The sequence below is a fragment of the Agelaius phoeniceus genome, chromosome 1 (assembly GCF_051311805.1).
Source record: "Agelaius phoeniceus isolate bAgePho1 chromosome 1, bAgePho1.hap1, whole genome shotgun sequence".
Classification (NCBI taxonomy): domain Eukaryota; kingdom Metazoa; phylum Chordata; class Aves; order Passeriformes; family Icteridae; genus Agelaius; species Agelaius phoeniceus.
In genome coordinates this window covers 45,963,836-45,982,070 of record NC_135265.1, presented here as the reverse complement: position 1 = coordinate 45,982,070, position 18,235 = coordinate 45,963,836, and the positions used below count along the sequence as shown (strand labels likewise).

The 18,235-nt window shown below is 37.6% G+C and overlaps 1 protein-coding gene across 4 annotated transcripts in view; it reads left to right on the top strand.

Moving 5' to 3' along the window:
• TRAK1 (trafficking kinesin protein 1) overlaps positions 1 to 18,235 on the top strand; it is a 125,890-nt gene that overhangs the window by 97,376 nt on the left and 10,279 nt on the right. For 2 of the 4 annotated variants that reach the window (XM_054639729.2, XM_077178013.1), the window contains 8 exons: positions 562 to 640; positions 1,031 to 1,161; positions 1,666 to 1,740; positions 2,988 to 3,125; positions 4,731 to 4,807; positions 6,801 to 7,037; positions 7,968 to 8,284; positions 12,512 to 12,841. In XM_054639729.2, the coding sequence (XP_054495704.1) occupies positions 562 to 640; positions 1,031 to 1,161; positions 1,666 to 1,740; positions 2,988 to 3,125; positions 4,731 to 4,807; positions 6,801 to 7,037; positions 7,968 to 8,284; positions 12,512 to 12,841 (1,384 nt within the window). The remainder of the gene's footprint in view (positions 1 to 561; positions 641 to 1,030; positions 1,162 to 1,665; positions 1,741 to 2,987; positions 3,126 to 4,730; positions 4,808 to 6,800; positions 7,038 to 7,967; positions 8,285 to 12,511; positions 12,842 to 18,235) is intronic. The other 2 variants (XM_077178010.1, XM_054639740.2) reach the window with 1 other exon arrangement.

Here is an 18,235-nt window from a genome sequence, read left to right as displayed (position 1 = left end):
CACCGAGGTGGTGCCAGACAGAACCAGCTGGCTGCAGCCATGCTGCTCTTGGCACTCCCAGAGTCAGAGTGGAAAAGACAAACCAGGCAAGGAGGTTGCATTAAGGTTTTTTATGGGTTACAGTGCCAGAACTTTTCAAATAGGATCAAATAGCATGTTTTTTAAATACCTGAATGTTTAATTTAGTTATTTAAACCAAGCATTTATTTAGTTTTCGATGATACCTAGCTTTGCTCAGTGACTGGATCAAGTTCTGCATGCTAGTATGTCCAAGCCTTTCTTTTTCTTTTTACTTTTAGTGCAAAATACACAAGTGACATCTAGTGGGGATATGGTGATAATGATGCAAGTTTCTCCATACAGTAATGTCTCAGCTGAATGTTCACCTGGCCTCTTTTTCCAGAACATGTGGGAGGACAGGCAAAAACTGTAGTTTCTCACTGTCTTCCTGAAGGAGTGATTAGAATAGCTTGTCTTTCTGAAGCAGATGGAAGTGCAACAACAGACTGGCAAAGAACAAATGTGCTAATGTAGCATATTTGATGTGGATTTCTTGAACAGGCCTGTCAGCTGAAGACTGAAACAATTACTTATGAAGAGAAAGAACAACAGCTTGTCAATGACTGTGTAAAAGAGCTAAGTATGTGCCTACTTCTTTATACTTTTTTGAGATAGGTCAGTAAAAATCTGAAACAGATCAGTCAGTCATGTTTTTCTGTGGTAATTATTTTCTTTTTACAAATGGTTATGAGGAGAAAACTTCTGGGCTGAAATTTCACAGCAGAAAATGTTGGCTGAAAGCTAAATTTTTCTCATTTAAAAATAGTTTTGCATTGAAAGTATTCAGTCTCCTTTGCAGCATGAGCACTTGATGCCTTTCTGGTTGTGTCCTACTGTGTTTTTCAAAAATACCTAACTGTGAATTGGGAGTAGGATTCTGCTGAAGCAAGTGATGTTCCAAAAGAACATCTTTATGCTTACTTTTCTGATTTTGGGTTTGTGATGTTAATTGTAATTACTTATCTTAAAGGGGATGCAAACATCCAGATTGCCAATATCTCTGAAGAGCTAGCAAAGAAAACTGAAGATGCTGCCCGGCAGCAAGAAGAAATCACTCATCTTCTCTCTCAGATAGTCGACCTGCAGAAAAAGGCAAAAGCTGTAAGCAATCCAGTTGAGAGACTACTGTTGTTATTTGCTACTAATGTAACTGGAGGACAGATTAAAATCCTCTCTGTCATAGAGCCTTAAGGAAATATTCCACCTTCCTTATGTGGATGACCTTGTTTGGTGTTTAATATCTGGAATACTTGACTAGAAAGCATCAATTTATTAAAAGATGCATAGATGGTTTCTTAAATGCAATAGTTTCAATTATTTTAAATATTAGATACAAAACTGCTCTGAGTTATGTCAGTGAGACAAGAATGTTAGTGCAAGTATTTCAGTGGGCACATACTTGTTTGGAGGTTCTTTCAGCAAGGTGCATTCTAATGCTGTGTGTTCTTGTGTTAACATTATAAACATTTTTAAGCTAATGTGTAGATTAATATCGCTGTGGAGGAGAGGTGAGAAAAGTTACAATGTTCCTACTGTAGTATATGATACAAAAATCACAGGACAAAACATCACAGTATTTCTAACATTTTTTTTCGCATGTTTTAGTGTGCAGTTGAAAATGAGGAACTTGTCCAGCATCTGGGAGCAGCTAAAGATGCCCAGAGACAGCTCACAGCAGAGGTGAGTACATTACTTAGTAATACAATAATTTAGTAGCTGAGCAATGACTGTTCACTTTGCCATGAGAGGTTCAGTTGGATCAGAAATATTAAATAGTTTTGCCTGTGTATATGGAATGAAGGAAAATTTATGGTCCTAGTAAAGTTCAAACCCTTTCCTTTCCTATTCTCTGCTCCTTCAAGTGGCACATGTTTTGAAACACAGAGACTTATGGGCTGTACAGGAACACCTTTAGAGGTTGACTTCTCTAGGCTGGTAATTTCTGCCTATTTTAACTAGTGAGATAAATGGAAGAGCTCATTGATGCTCTGTTTGTTCAGTGTATAAACATAAGGCCATCCAGTATTTTGGGTTGTCTTATGGGTGCTACATTTGCATGAAAAAAAATGGACAAGATGGAATTAATAGAGCTTGATCCCTTTGGGATGTGTTTTGCACTTGCAGTACTTGGTAATGAAGGTGGGAATGGCCAGAGAAGCTTTTCCAGTCGGTGGACCTTTTGTATCTGTGGTGCTCAACAAAGGTTGGGCTCATGCCTGACCATTGCTTTCTTAGGAAAGAAAATGAACTGGATCTCTTTTTCTAAACCAAATAGCTTATTTTTATGAAAGTTGTAGGAATGTGGTGTTTCAGACTTCTGCTCCTTTGCCAAACTTAGTTGAAGTGGCTGATGAACCCAGAAGCTGTGAGGGCACACAGACATCTGTAGACAGGGTGATTATATAAGGTGTGTTTCCTGAGAAAGCTAAAAATAAGTCTTAGACTGTTGAAAGCTATACGTGTATATGTATGTTTGCATGGAAATCCTGGCTTTAAAATTCCTAAGTCCTTTGGACCATTGTAGAATGTTTTGTCCTCAGAGACCATGGTGTTTGCCACTGTGGTCATCATGGCAGTGATTAAGCACTAAAACCTGGTCAGACTAAAGATACTTTTTTAGCTCTGTATCTTCACCTTGACAATGGCTTCACATGGAAGGAAAGAAAAGAAATAGAGCAAAGAGTTCCTTCCACATTGTTACCCTCCCTGCCTTCCCATCACTAATCCATGTTATTAATGATCCTCCAGTGATACTCATTTGTGGGAGATCGATTCATATTGATCCCAAGAATATCTCTTCTTGGGAAGAATAAAGTGGGATATTCTTCCCAACACCATTATTGCTTACCAGTATTAAAAATATTAGCAGGATTTTTGTGGTAATAGTGCACCCCATAAGGTCTTGGGCTGTTTTCTCTATGTTACAGTTGCGAGAGCTGGAGGACAAGTATGCAGAGTGCATGGAAATGCTTCATGAGGCTCAAGAAGAGCTGAAAAACCTTAGGAACAAGACAATGCCAAATGCTATATCACGTCGGTACCACTCCCTTGGTCTCTTCCCTATGGTAAGCAGATTTAAGGGAAAGCCTGCACACACCAAGCAAAGGAAGTGTGTTTGCATCTGGCTCACAGCTTCAGGGATAGGATGCTGGGTCTGAGATAAGCATGGGTGAAATCTGTATTTGCGTAGTTTTAAAGGCTACCTGAGCAATCAGTTTTGCAAATGTGGTTCTGAAACAGTGGTGCTGTGCAGCTCTGCCTGCAGCTGTATGTGCTTATATTGTGAAACCTGGTTAACAGGTTAAGCATTAACAGGTTCTTACACACTTCTGTACATCTTTGTTAGGCATCTCCTGTACTGTAGAGGCTGATGTTCATTAGGACCTTGCTGTTTGTCTTCAATATCCTTGGAGATAAAACTTCTTAATAACATAACTATGGTTTCCAGACCTGACATCTTTCTCATAATTTATGATATACATTTTAATTCTTCAGTCTAAACCTCTGAACAGGGTTAAAAGCACAACTTCTTGTTTTATAGTGACTGAAAATTCAGTGGTTCATTAAAAGAATGTTAGTTGTGAATCTGTACTATGGCAACAAGTTATGGTGGTTTCTCTGGTGTTACCAACTTTCTTTACCTGATTTCATGTGATTATGACATTTAAAACTCAGGAAATATGCAGTACCCTCAATGAAATGAAAAAAAAGAGTGGATAAGAATGTGTGCAGTGACTTGCTCTGCTTGCCTGAAAGTAGTTAGACATTGCCTCTAGAGTAGTTAGATTACTTCTGAAGGCAATGGTATCAGTGGCTTCTTTTGAAATACATTAATGTAATCATGCAGCAAAATCTGGCCTGCCTTGTCTTACTGCTGAAGAACACATTTTATTTGTGCTCACAAGTAAATTGCCAGCAAAGGCTTAGCCTGCCTTTTTGTGCTCCCTTCTGAGACTGAATGCCGGCCAAATTAAAGTGCAGACATTTAATAATACAAGTTGTGCTTGCAAAAATAATACAAATTGTGCTTGCACAAATACAGCTGAAAGCTGTGAAAAGTATGCTTGTGCTGAGATAGGTTTATATTTTTTGTGTGAAAATGATTTTCAAACATTGAATCATGGGACAAAAGATCATTTGGATTTGTTAATGTTTGATAGTAAGACCCTGCACCTAGCAGTAAAACTTAGTGACCAGCTATAGAAAATTGATGGCCTGTTACCTCTAACCTTATGGAGAAAGTATATAGTGCTTTATGCCAAGAATCACGTCATTTTTGTGGATGGGTGGATAATGCTGTGGGTTTTATGTTTATTCTAAATAAGAACATAAAGAGCAAAACTTTATACATGAAAGGTGAGTGTTACTGAGTATGGAATTCAGTCTGGATACAAATGTTGTTGCCTACAAAGCTTTTTTAAGGTTCTTTGGCAGATATTATGTATCATCAGAACGTACATACTGCAGGAAAATGAAGCTAAGCCATATTTTGTCAGTGCTTTAAATACCTACATTAGTTTTCTAGTAATTTTTCATATTTAAACCTTCCTTTTTTCTTCTAGAAATACTCTTCATTATCTATTATTTTGTATAAGTAATTTATTATTTTCTGTCATGCCAACCTATTAATGCTATGATATTTGTTTCTCTTTTGTGCTTATTTTTAACAGGATTCTTTGGCAGCAGAGATAGAAGGGTCAATGAGGAAAGAACTGCATTTGGATGAACCCGACTCTCCTGACTTGGCGTACGACTGAAAAGAATTGGTTCCTAATTGATTGGTTATATCTGAATTTAATTATTTGATGAGAAGAGAAAAAACAGAAAAGAGTTGAGCTAGATATTTAGAAAGAAATATTTCTAGCTGAATGTGAATAATAGAGAGAAAGGAAAACAAATTGCCTAGTTTTTGGGGTGTTTTTATTTTCTCCTAAAGCTGCTAAAAGAAAACACCTATATACTGGCTTTGCTTTGTCTTGTAAACTTCTTTCCTCATTGATGAGTGCTGAGAATGAGAAAAGGTTTGTTTTCTTGTGTGTTACCATGCTAGTTTCTTCAGCTACCAGTTAGAGGAGGAGTTCAAGTTCTTGGTGAGTTTTATAACATAACAGGTTGATCTAATCCAGTTTTTACAGGAAGAACATCAGGGCAGTAAGGGATTTGGAATGGCTGGGTACTTAGTGTGATGCCCATTATACCTGTGCTGAAGTTCTGTTGAATTAAACAAGAGAGTAGTTTGAAACAAGTTAAGTGCTTGCGACAGCCCCAAAGCTATAGATAGATACAGCTTGGCAGAAATGGCCTCCCTGATGCCAGTTGCACGTGTACTCCAATAGGTTTATCTCACAGATTTGCACAAAGCATGGATTGTTTAATTTGAAATAAGTTAATCCAGTTTACAGGGTCTGTTACAGAAACAGAGTTTACAAAACAGGACAGTCAGGGAAGGTACAGAAACCTTCTAATTGCATTTACAAAATGCCTGACATTGACCTTTTCTGAGCCTGAGCCAAGAACTGCAAATGAGGTTTTGACAGAGTGAAATGTTGGTTAGAAAAATGTAAGATCAGAAAGTTGTGAGCATGCTCAAACCCCATAGGATCTGTTCATCCTTTCAGTATAATCTAACTTAAAGCTAGTTTAACTTCATTAGAATATCTTATTTACTTTGCCTGTACCAGAGGAAGATACTTTTTTTTGGTTACGTGACTTGTCTTGGTTTTATTTATTTGTGCAGTGGTAGTAACTGCAAGCTCCATGGGACTATTTATTGATAAATACTCTTAGATTCAGCCTCATAAAGATATACTACTCTAGACCTAGAGCCTCCACACAAAGGGTGCAACTGTTGAGCACCCATGGACAGAAGGAAAGAAATTTAAATGACATTAAATAGCCTAAGGCATGCAGTCACTGTTACAACCTGGTAGTGTTACCTTTCAGATAGAAGGAATGTGCTATCCTTGTGTTCAGCCATTGTTGAACTGTAAAATAAAGCAGTGGTGGCATTGCTACAGCATGATGTAGGGTGATTTTATTTTATCAAGAAATTTCTGCAGAAGTGTCATCTGATGTCAGTCTTGAACCAGGTGAATGATGTTTCTTATGGTATAAAGACAATGCTGATAAAGAATAAACTGTAGAAGTAGGTCAAATATTAGGTTTCCAGCCTTGGCAGCCTTTCTCTCAAGTCCTGGTCCATTATATTTCTGGGATATTTTTCCTTTTTTTTAAGTACTGTTTAAGGGGACTGGAAATTGGGTTCAGAGAGAAAAGATACAGGACTTGCTTGCATGGAGACACTCAGGAGAGTAAATTCAAACTCTCTTTTAAAATGGATTAGTCAGTTTATAGTTAAGAGTTGAATGGAGATCAATTCTGGTTTTTAAAATGTCATTTTTACATAATGACTTTATGGCACTTTTAGCTGATGTACTGAAATGCTCTTTCACTTATTTTTTGTTGATATTTGAAAGGGTCCATGCACATGATTGTCAAGTGTTCTGTCAAAAATATTCTAAGGTTATGGAAGAATTATGTTGATGGATTGAATGTAACGGCCAGACTGTAGCTAGTATGGGACCTTATGCATGCTACTTTACAGAACTATGTATAAAACCAAAGTGTTTGATAGACCTGTGAATAGGAAGGGCTGTTAATAAGCTGTTACCTGTTTCTCTGTTCCTTCTCATGGTAATAAGTTATTGAGTGATTATTAACTGTGTGTGTGTGTTTTACAGCCATCAGAAGCGGGTCTTTGAGACGGTGAGAAATGTCAATCAAGTTGTCAAGCAGAGGTCCATGACTCCGTCACCAATGAATATCCCAGGCTCTAACCAGTCCTCTGCTATGAACTCAGTCATTTCTAGCTGCGTCAGCACTCCACGTTCCAGTTTCTATGGGGGAGACATCTCTAACATTATGATAGACAACAAGACCAATAGCATCATCTTAGAGACAGAGTCCTCGGACAACGGGTCAGTACCAGAGCACTGGAATTTGCTTTTGCTTTCTTTCTGACATAAAGGTAGTGGTCCTGTTTTCCTCCTTTTGTCTTATGTAGTGCAGTAATCACAGTGGCATACGTCCTCAAAATCTATTTTGTGCTTATAGTTTTTGGGCACTCAAGTTTATTTAAAAAATAAAGCTTTTAGAAAGTACTGTGTATTGATCAGTGTCTGCAACTCAGACCCGTTCTGAGATGCAACATCACCAGATGATGTCAAACCACCCTTTGTTTTTATGTGTCAACACTTAAAAATAATTAAATTTTCACCATGTTACATAAATGCCAGGGAATTCTGATTCCAGATGCAGCTACAGTTAATTGTTTTGATCCTAAAACTGAATAAAGTATGCATCTGTAGGTTACCTAATATGAAAACTTAGAAATTAAACTAATTGGAACTTTGCTTTTTTAGCTACTTGTCTCTTCCCCCAGTACAGCTCCACACTATATGCTGTATATACTTTTCATTAAAATGACTTCATTTTTCAAAACAATATATGTTTGTCAGTATAATATACTCTTGTGACTCACTGTGGTGTTCTTACAGCATTGGCCCCTTAACATGGGGCCTGCTTACCTGAGTTTACATAACTGTGAGAGACACACAACAAGTAGACAACTCTCACCTCTTTGTAGGAGGAAGCTCTTAAGTAAAGTGCAGGTTTCCAGGCAGGAACTAGGACTCAAAATTTTTACTATGGAAGAGAAACAAAAGACTGGTATTTGCCTTTGAGCTCTTCAGATGAGGAGCAAGTTGTTCCCAGACACAGTAATGTAAAGGTATTGGTGAGTGTCTCAAAACTGTCATATGGAAGTCTAAAACATTTCTAAGAATGTGTTTTTTCCCTCCCACCTTTTTTTTTTTTATTATTTTTCTGTGTCCCCCTTTATGTTTTAGAAATGAAGACAGGATGAAGAAGCCTGGAACTCCAGGGACTCCAGGCTCCAGTGACCTAGAGACTGCCCTGCGTAGGCTCTCCCTCAGGCGCGAGAATTACCTCTCAGAGCGCAAGTTCTTTGAGGAGGAGCAGGAAAGGAAGTTGCGGGAACTGGCAGAAAAGGGAGAGCTCCACAGTGGTTCCGTTACCCCCACAGAGAGCATCATGTCACTGGGAACTCACTCCAGATTTTCAGAATTCACTGGATATTCAGGAATGTCTATCAGCAGTCGCTCCTACCTGCCAGAAAAGCTTCAGATTGTGAAACCACTAGAAGGTGATAACAAAGGGCCTCGGCCTTTATCTGTTGTTATTAGTGACTCTTTGTGGTCCCTAATCCATCACCAGAAAGCAGGAAATCTTTGCAATACATATTCCTTTTACTTTAGAGACAGTACTCCACGCTGTTGGTTTGAGATCTTCTAACTAATATATTCTTTCACAAGCCTTAAAAGTGTTAGGAAACAATCCCAGCCAAAGCAGTAAAATCAATATTACAGGCTACACGTGCACATCATCAGTGCAGCTTTACATCCAACCTAAATGTTACCATTTCATAATTGGAAAAGGAAGGTGGATAAGTCTGTGAAATCTAAACAGCAAGAGTTCTGTAAATTAGTATCTGGAAAGGCTGTTACCTACTTCAGTTAGTCCAGTTGGTCTAATAAGACTGTTACAGTGATTCAAAATTATCTCTGGACTTGATGGGTTGTTTGAGTGCTCACATGATTCAGTATGGCTTTGTGTTTCATGTGGGAAATAGGTGGGGATTTTTAAAGTCAAATTTCCTTCATACATTGTCTCAGAAAAAGGCAAGATAGAGATAGATGATAGTCAGGGCTAGAGCTGTATTTCAAAGTTCATTTCAATAGACTCTTTTAAAAAAAGCTGTTAAAGCAAATGTAGTATAGTCTGCCTGGCTTTCTTCAGTTGTTTCAGGTTGTAGCTGGAAGTTAGTTGAGTCAATTCCTTCAGGTTTTAAACCAACTTAAGTTTCCCTATAGTACTTCACAGATACACTAGGTAACATCACTTAGCTTTGGCCTCTGTCTCTCTCTCTCTTTTTTCCTTTAACAGAACTCTTGTATTACATTGCATTGTGTGTGTTTTAATTGCAGAAGTTCCTTTTTTTTTCATCTGTTTAGAACAAATTTATTTCATTTATAAGGAGCATAGAGCATGACACGTACTCAGAAGCAAACATAAGCATTCTTATGTCCTGAAGAAAGTGATGTACTGTATCAACCTATTCAAATGAAACTATAGCCATAGCACACAGACCCATACTGTTGAGCAGATTTGAATAGTTTGTTTTCATGGCTGCTTTTCAATGGTCATAAAAGTTCTTGTACCAGATAAAGGAAAGGATGATCCCACTTTGTTTCAGTTTCCGGTTGCTACCACTGTAATAGATTTCTGTCACCATCCCATTATATCTGCTTTTGTCTTCCAATAAACTCTTAAAGTCTTTATCATCTTTCTATCTGTCTGGGTTTTTTTTTCCCCTTGATTTTGTTCAATGTTTTCACTGGGTCATCATTTCTCTCTTGAAATTATTGCACCTTTCAAAGTACTTCCCATGTTTGGTTTTAGATCTTATTTGTAGCATGTTTGTGTCTGCCTGTTTCATAAGTTTTGTGTTTGTTAACTTGTATTAACTAAATATCTTCATGATTTTGTTTTTCATTTCAGCTTGGTTTATTTTCTGAATATTTTTCATAAAAAACAAAACCTTAGGTTTTTTTTCAACTTCATGGATGCCTTCAGACTACTGGGGAAAAACAGTCTGCTGTACCTGCAGACTGCTATAAGTAGTTGTGTCTTTGGTTTTATTACTGTTTTGGCTGCTCATGTCAAAAAACAGAAAAAAAAATAGTTCAATAATAAATTTACTATATGTTAATGACTTCTTCTCCTTTAAATCAATCTTTTAAATCCCCCAGGGAAAAAAGTGGCAGTAGAACAAAGAAATTTATCTTTTGCACCTTTAAAAATCAACACATGCTATCTTTTAGTCAAACAGGAGGATTGCTTGATGTGATTTGTTTTAATTATAGTCCAGTGAGATTTGTTTGTTTGTTTTGGTTTTTTTTTTAACTATGCACCTGTGACTCATGTCATAAGAACAAAATAGCACTATCTGTAGGAAAACTAAAAACTGGGACTGACTGTGTCTTCATCCACTTCACTGCAGTTGTGGGAGCAACACACTGAATTTCTAAGCTTTCTCTGATCCTCAAAGCCTATGTGCAATCATGCAGAGATACCAGGAATATAGGAAAAAAGTTTGCTTTGTTCATATACTTATTTTGTTTGTATATTCCTTCTTCCTTCAGTGGCATGTCCCACTGTTATTCAGTAATTCCCTCATGCCAACTGTTTCTGATAATTTACAAAACCAACTGCTAGGAACCTGGGACTGAATGTAGGCAAAAGAACTGTTGTATTTCCCTCTTTTTTGACTTCTGCAACTTTCTCTTTTTTTCTTTTTATTGGGGATTTACAATTGTTGGATTCCCTTGTACACTTGTGTTCATTTTCTCTATAGGAAATTAAAGCTCCCTTGCACACATTTTATGAGATCAAGACTAGGCTCATGTATACTCCTGTTTATGATGGAGCTAAGGCCATTTTGATTTCTGTAGATTTTCAATAGAAATGTTAAAGCTCAAAATGCAGATATTTTGGTAAATATATTTCCTAGGGAAAAATATGAGATATATATTGAAAATGAAGCGCTTGTATCTGCTGAGTTTATTTTAAGTTTTGGTGTGCTTTAAGGTGAAAAAGATTACATCTCCAGAAGCTAGCATGTAGAAGTTAATTAACTTTTTTATACTTGCATGCAGTGCAGAAAGAAATTTTTATTTCCTTTGTTCTTTAATTCTTGGAGTAGACTGACAGAAAACCTCTGCTCCTAGGTTAAGGCTTGACAATATTTATCACTTCTTCACATTCTGGGGTATTTCTTCTATATAAAAGGAAAAAACTTGGCCTTTGTGACAGTTGAGAAATAAATACAAGTTATAAAGCTGTCTCTTCTCTAATTTTGGGGTTGTAAATAGTTTCTACTTCTTGAGCCTCGAGGGTGCAAATTTTCTCTAATCCCTCTAGATTTATTTAAATAAAAGCAAAAAAAATAGATAGGGTAATTAGCCAAAGTAATCTAGCAGATCCATTTATTCTGAGCTAAAAAATTGCAGATCTTAAAAAGTGATATAGGCTTAATTAAAATGCCACCCATTGTTCCCATTCTAGAGAAAGAGTTTTTTCCCTGTTCCCTTCCCATTTACCGTAAGCTTCCTCAAGTGCAGTATTTGAAATGACAATTTTTCTCATTCCATAGGATTTTTTTCAGATTGAAAATGTATATGAGAGCCACCCCTTCTCTAGTTATTGCAGTTGTTTAAGCTTTTACATACACCATGTAACTAATTGAATATTCTTGGACTTTGAATATGGGTGAGACATTTGTGTGCCTGTTGAACGAGTGAGTATTTCACTTTGCAGAGAGGGAACAGGAAAAAGACTGCAAAAAGTGCTCTGATTTGCAGGCAGAGGTGAAAAGAAGGATGTTTTGTTTGTGTCATAGGACATGTGTGCTTTTAAGTCATATTTTTCAACACAGTGATGGTGGGCACACAGGAAAATGCAGGCCCCAGTGTTTAATTGCTACTTGAGGAATCAAATAAATTCTCCCTTGATTTCACTGGGTCCATCTCGGTGTATATATGAATTTTTCCTGATCCATTGCTGTTTCTGACTGTCTCTTATTAAATCTTGAATATTGAATGCTCTTCTCTGTAAAATGCACCTCCCTTTTCAAAACATTTCTCTGCCAAGGATGAAGCTACAGGTACAGTAGCATTTAGTTATGTAGTAGTTGAATTCCTGTAGCATAGGGCCCACACAGGTATTTAGCCTCGACGTGTAGTTCAGAGCTGTGTATCTGCTTACACGTGCCTGAAGTTGGTGGGGTTTTCTAACGGATGGTAAAAGCTAAAATTGCTGTGCAGTCTGTGTGACTACTGTCCTCCTGTTAGCCACTGGCAGAAAATTCTGGCATGTTTTCAGCACTTGTCTTAGTTTGAGCTTAATGTGGGAATATGTGGTATATGTTCCTCTTAGAGCTTTCTGTGATGGTGCTCAGATCAACTGCTACAATGTAAATTCTTTCTACTCCTGCTTAATCCTGTGAATTGAAGTGGATGAGGATATTTACAGGGAGGGGATGTGCATGTGCACAAGTGTGCTGCTTCTCACCACCAGGCTTTGCATAAGTGCTGATGTGATCAGTTTATTACACACTGGTGTGGAAATGCTGAAGCATAGGTGAAGCAGTTTTGTGCTGTAGCATGTCTCCCTAGACACATTAAACCCAGAAACATTACAGGTTTGGACCTCCCAAACCTTTGGTCTTCTGGATAAATTAAGTGGGACTTTGTGTTTTAGGTCCTGGATTGCCTACTAATTGATTTTGGTTGTCTTTCTGTTCCCTTTCAAGGTTCTGCCACTTTGCACCACTGGCAGCAGCTGGCTCAGCCTCACTTGGGTGGGATTCTGGACCCGAGGCCCGGGGTTGTCACTAAGGGCTTCAGGACCCTAGACCTGGACCTGGATGAAGTGTACTGCCTTAATGACTATGAGGAAGATGAGACAGGTGACATTTCTTACAAGGGCCTAACTACCTCGACGCCAGTTCAGCACACAGAGACCTCAGGTGAGAGGTCACAAGCACAAGTGACTGTTTCAGAGAACAAGAATAACCCCCGCCAATCTCAGGCTTTCACAGAGGAGATGCAGGAGCCCGCGACTGACGATGATGAGGGGTCTGGTGAGGGAAACTCATTAAGTCCAGTAAAACTGACATCTTTACAGGATTTTGATTACTGGGCCATTCTCACGTCTCTTCAGAACAGCATCCATAATATTGCTTTGTGTGTAGCATCTGCACGATAGCGCGTGCAGTGGTTAGAACATAACCATTCTAACATTGGCTCAAAAATCGTTTCTTTGATAATCTTTTAATTTGTTTTTCAGTAACAGCATCTGTGGTCAATATTTTACTCTATTTTGATAAGAGAAGGCTGCTAAAAGGAAGTGGTTAATTCACAAAACTTTGTGTGGCATGTATTCAACTTGTGTGTGTATTTAGTGCGCACTCTTAAATGTCTGTAATGTACAGATTACATATATTTTGTATTGCTGCAGTGCAGATACTCTTCTGACAGTTTGTAAGAGGTGATGCCATATTTTAGATGTTTGTACTTTGGGGAAAAAAACAAAGACTAAATGATTGGTGCACTAAAGGTTCCTCCATCTTGCCTTTGCTGGAACAAATGGAGGGCCTTGAAAACCACCAAAGAAATTCTGAAAGTTTAATTCACTTACCTCAGAGACAGTTACCTATTTTTAAAGTCCTTCTGAGATAAAGAATTAAGGGAATGTTTTTATTGCAGTGACTAATAACATTTCCCTTACTCTTTCTCCACCACACTATTAAACCCTGTCCTTCCTATTTATACCATATTAAGACATAAACATTTCTAAGTGACACAGTACTGCACAAGTTATTAGATACTCTGACACTAGAAGTCTGACACTGACACTAGAAGTCTGTTATTGCACATGATTACAGAATCTCAAGACTATAGAAGTGTTTTGAGTTTGTGTGATTTCTCTCTTGCTCTTGGGATTTGGGGGTTTTTGTTTTAATAAGCTATATAGTCTTCATTAAGATTTGCCTCTGGTAAAGAATTATATTTAGTCCAGAATCAGAAAATTGCCAGAACTCCTTTTTTTTCCCAGACTTCTTGTGTTTGTATAACTACTTTAAATGAAGACACTTCCTTCCCTCTCCTTTTTCTGGGATAAATCATAATTTAATATTTGGCTGGTCTTTGGAAGATTAGATTGTCTCAGGGCGAAACAATAATATTTCTGTTATTATCATGACATGCAGAGTATCTTCAGCTCTCACTGCAGTGGCAGTTCAGTGCTTTCAGCTATTGAATATAAGCTACTTTCTACAGTCAGTTGTATTAAGGTTAAACTTTGAATCATGGAATCATTAATGCTGGGAAAGACCTCTAAGGTCATTGAGTCCAGGCATTAACCCAGCTCTGCCAAGTCCACCACTAAACCATGTCCCCAAGTGCCATATCTACAGATCTTTTAAATACCTCCTGGTGACACAACCACTTCCCTGGGCAGCCTGTTCCAGTGTTTCAACATCCAAACCCTTCAACTTCCCTTTCCATTGGCAAAAGTTGTCCTTGTTCCATGAGATCCCAGAAAGAAAGTTTATATTATTTTTTATATTAATATGAAAATAAATAATGCCTCTTCAGGCAGTTGTATGGCATTTTGGATATTATCCAGGTTTTTATAATTTTGAAGAGTCTGAGCAACAACAGCAAGACAAGCTGGAGATATAAGAAACATGGACTGAAATAATCAAAGACTGAAATAACTGGCCTTTTTAGGATCTAGGGAATAAAAGATTCAACAAAATATATGATTAATTTTAAAATGTGTTGCTGTAGAGAGGAAGGGAACAAGCAGTTCTTCATGAACTCAGAGCAGAGTAAATGTGAAAAAAATGTTGCTTGGGCTATGTTTTAAAGAATTTTATAATTTTAAGAGTGTTCAACACAGGAACATGTCAAAAAAGTAAAAGACTCATTGTCATGGGCTAAACATAGATAAGGATATAGTTTAGTTCGTTGTTGGTTTTTTTTAAAGAACAAATTAGTCTTAACATTTCTGGGTAATAATTTGAAAGACTTCTTTCTTTCAAGTAGAGCAATAAAAGTAGGCCTGTTCCATGTTTACAAACTGGTAAGAAAGCCTAGTATTTCCTTCCATTTTCTGTCTCCATTATGATTTGAATAAAGGTCACTGTTTATGAACAGGTTATTTACTGGTTACTGCTGACTTTTCCTGGGAAAAGTCTATTTAGACAGGGGTTTTAAGCAAATTCCCCACCTTATAAATTGACAAAGTAGAAAAAAATCAATGAAATAGCTCTAGCAATCTTATTTTACCTTGTATTGTTTGCTGAGTCATTTTAATACATTACAGAAATAAATGGGTCAAAATTAATAACTTTGTGTAGAATGAACAAGTGCACTGAAAACTTTAATTTCCCATTCTTTTGCCTTCTTTCAAATTGTCCTCTTGTGTAGGATTTAGGAGTATCCATGAGCTATCATATCATTATTGGTTGTGTTGCTCAAATGGAGTAAAGACACTGTGTCTGCTTTTTGTTGAAGCAATTTGTTAGACATTGTACAAGCAGGAGATGATTGTGGATTTTTTCAGAATAGGTACTTACTAATGGAGCAATACTTCTTAGGATCCACAATCTGCCCACTGAAGAATATCTTCTGGGAGAAGGAGGTGCACGCTTAGCTTATGAGTTTATTTGGTATTTAAATATTGTGCAGCCATTGCTTCTCATTGCTTCTCCTCAGCATTCTTTCTTCTAGATTTCTGTGTAGGAAATTCAAGGTAGGTAGGGGTGTGTATGGACAGGTGGCACCTCATCATTAGCCCATCATGAGTACAAGGTTACAACATCATTGCTTGCCTGATTCCAGTTGGAAATTGCTTCCAGTTGGCAAGATACAGAACAAACTCTTGCTAGAGAATGCGGAAGTAAAATAAAAAGGGAAGGAAAGAAAAATCTTGCACACAGTCTCTAGCAATAGTGCCTTTGCTTGTAATCCAGGATAGCACCATTGTGGAAAAATCTCATTCAAGAGGTCTGTAAAAGCCAGAAGTTGTCTTCTTACACTTGCTGTTGGCAGGCCATAAAGTGTGCCAGTCTAGAGCTACAGGTCTTCTAGCCTAAGATCAAAATGTCTTTAGTAATACAGTGCCTACAAGGACCTTCCCAGCAGGTGTAGATCATCTTAGTCTGTTGGACAGGTTTCTGCTTCAGTTGATTGTATGCTCTGAGGTTTGTATCTTGCCTTTTTTGCACTGGATATGTTCTCTGTTACAGTACTTACAAGTACTATTCATATTGCCATTCTCTGTGTGCAGAATGCTGCTCTAAATGAGCCCAAGCACTTACTTTAACTTCACGGCTCAGGACAGCAAACACTGCTGGTGCCAAAAATATCTTGTAGCCAAAACAAGTGTATTCAGAACAATTGTGAGATGTTCTATTCTTGGGATAGTTAGAGTCAGAGGTCATTCTGATTAAAAAAGGAAAAGTTATGTTCCTTGTGTTTTCTTGTCCATATGTTGAAACCTGTAGTACCCATTGATCTATAAAACAGCTTCTTCACCATAAATGCATATTCTATCCCAATTATGGCACTGAACTTTTCAGGAGAAGTTAGCACACATGTGACATATGGTCTGCAGTTAGTGTGTTGGAGCCACATACTGTGTGTGAGTAGAGTTAACTTTATGGAGGATTGCAAATTCCAAAATTGCAGTTCTAGCCTAATACACAGGAGTAGGTTGAGTTTTGTATATCACTTGTGTAGACTCTCAGCATAAGTGGAATTGTAGAGAAGTTACAGGACACCGTGTTCTTAAAATCATCTGGGACAAGTAACTTTTGTTACAAATTTTTTGTAACCTCAATATGTTTTTTTTTGTTCTGTGAAAGAAACTAGTATGTTATAAAGCTGTACAGAATCTGTTCTGGAGGGACGGGTTGTTTGGGCTGGCTTTTTGTTTGGTTTGTTGTGGTTTTTTAATTCGCCGGCTGTTATGTTTCCCTTAAAGAAACAAACAAAACACCAGCCATTCAAAGCACTTAATAATGTTATGAATTTTCTAATTTTGAAGTTGGAAGGGCTACACTTGATGCAGTGTCTGCTTAATTGCCTGCTAGTATTGGATGCATAAAATGGTCTTTCAGGACTTGCGTTTGTTCTGCTGACTGATTGCTTTCAATAGACATGTGCACAGCACCACAGCATCAGCACTCTTGTACTTCATGCTTAGACCTTAACCATGACATGGAGGGCTTTCCAAATAGAGACCCAAAATCACAAGAACACATAATGAATGTATTATGTTTGAGTTGTTTTTAGCAGCATTACTACACATGCTTCTAAAAAGTGATCATTGTACAAAAAAGCAATAAATTTTGTAACTCTTCTTAGAACTAAGGTATTGATGCATATTTAAATATATTTTATTTTCAAATGGCATGAGTATTTTCACAGTAATTATTTTTTTAAGAAAAGCTGTCAGCAGTTGCTTTCTATGCTGTTAAAATGTTGAATTTTAATTTCAGGACCCTAGCCTGCATAAACTTATGTTGATGCTACATTAAACACTTTGAAGTCTTTTTCCATCTATGCTCAATGGTCATAAACGTATGAGAAAATTATCTCAGTCAGAAGAACACTCTGTCCAAAGAATACCTGCCTTTGTTCAGTTTTTCCACTCTTTCTGTTTCCAAAGGCAAAATAAATGAAAATTTTGGAAAATCAGGTATTCAGAAAATAATTTTGTTGTTTAAGAAACATAACAAAAGCCATGCTCCTGGTGCAGACATGAGTTCCTGGAGGTTTTGAGTATTCATGGTTGCACCTTTAGGAAAGCACCATGTTCACAATTTACAGCTGTTGTTTTTATCACTTGCCTTCTAGTAGTGGTTCACCCAGGTATCAGATCCAGCTTAATCTATATTCCCCCTATTCTCTCATTTTCAGAACCATTCCCCCTATTCCCCCATTCCCCCTATTCAGCCATTTTCAGAACAGGTAGCAGTGGATATCAGAGCTCTCACTTTTAGCCACCTAAAGGGGATGAACTCTGCTAAATCTAGACACTGCATGAAGCCACCGTCTTGTCCCGTGGATCCTAGTGGGGTTTTGTGACCTAGTTTCCTAGTAATTTCACCTCACCCAAGGATGGAATTAGTGGCACAAACTGGCAAAAGTAAAGTCCATAACCTGTATTCTAGATGATCACACAGTAGAAAAAAAAGAGTCTCCTAATGGTCCTTCGTTATCCTCTTTTAAAGTAGGCAGAAGTTTTCTATTCAGCAATAAAATCCTAATGCTTTAAAACACCATCTGTTGCTCTAAGGATGCCTCAGTCTGATTGTCATTCTATCCTTGTTTCCACAGCCTGTGCTAAAGAGATGCCCTAATTCCATTGCACTCCCTGCTCAAATAGTAGGGAACCAGGTTCCCCTCCTTTTCTTGAAACATGCCAAAAACATGATGGTGTAGAGTGGCTTGCTTCACTGTTG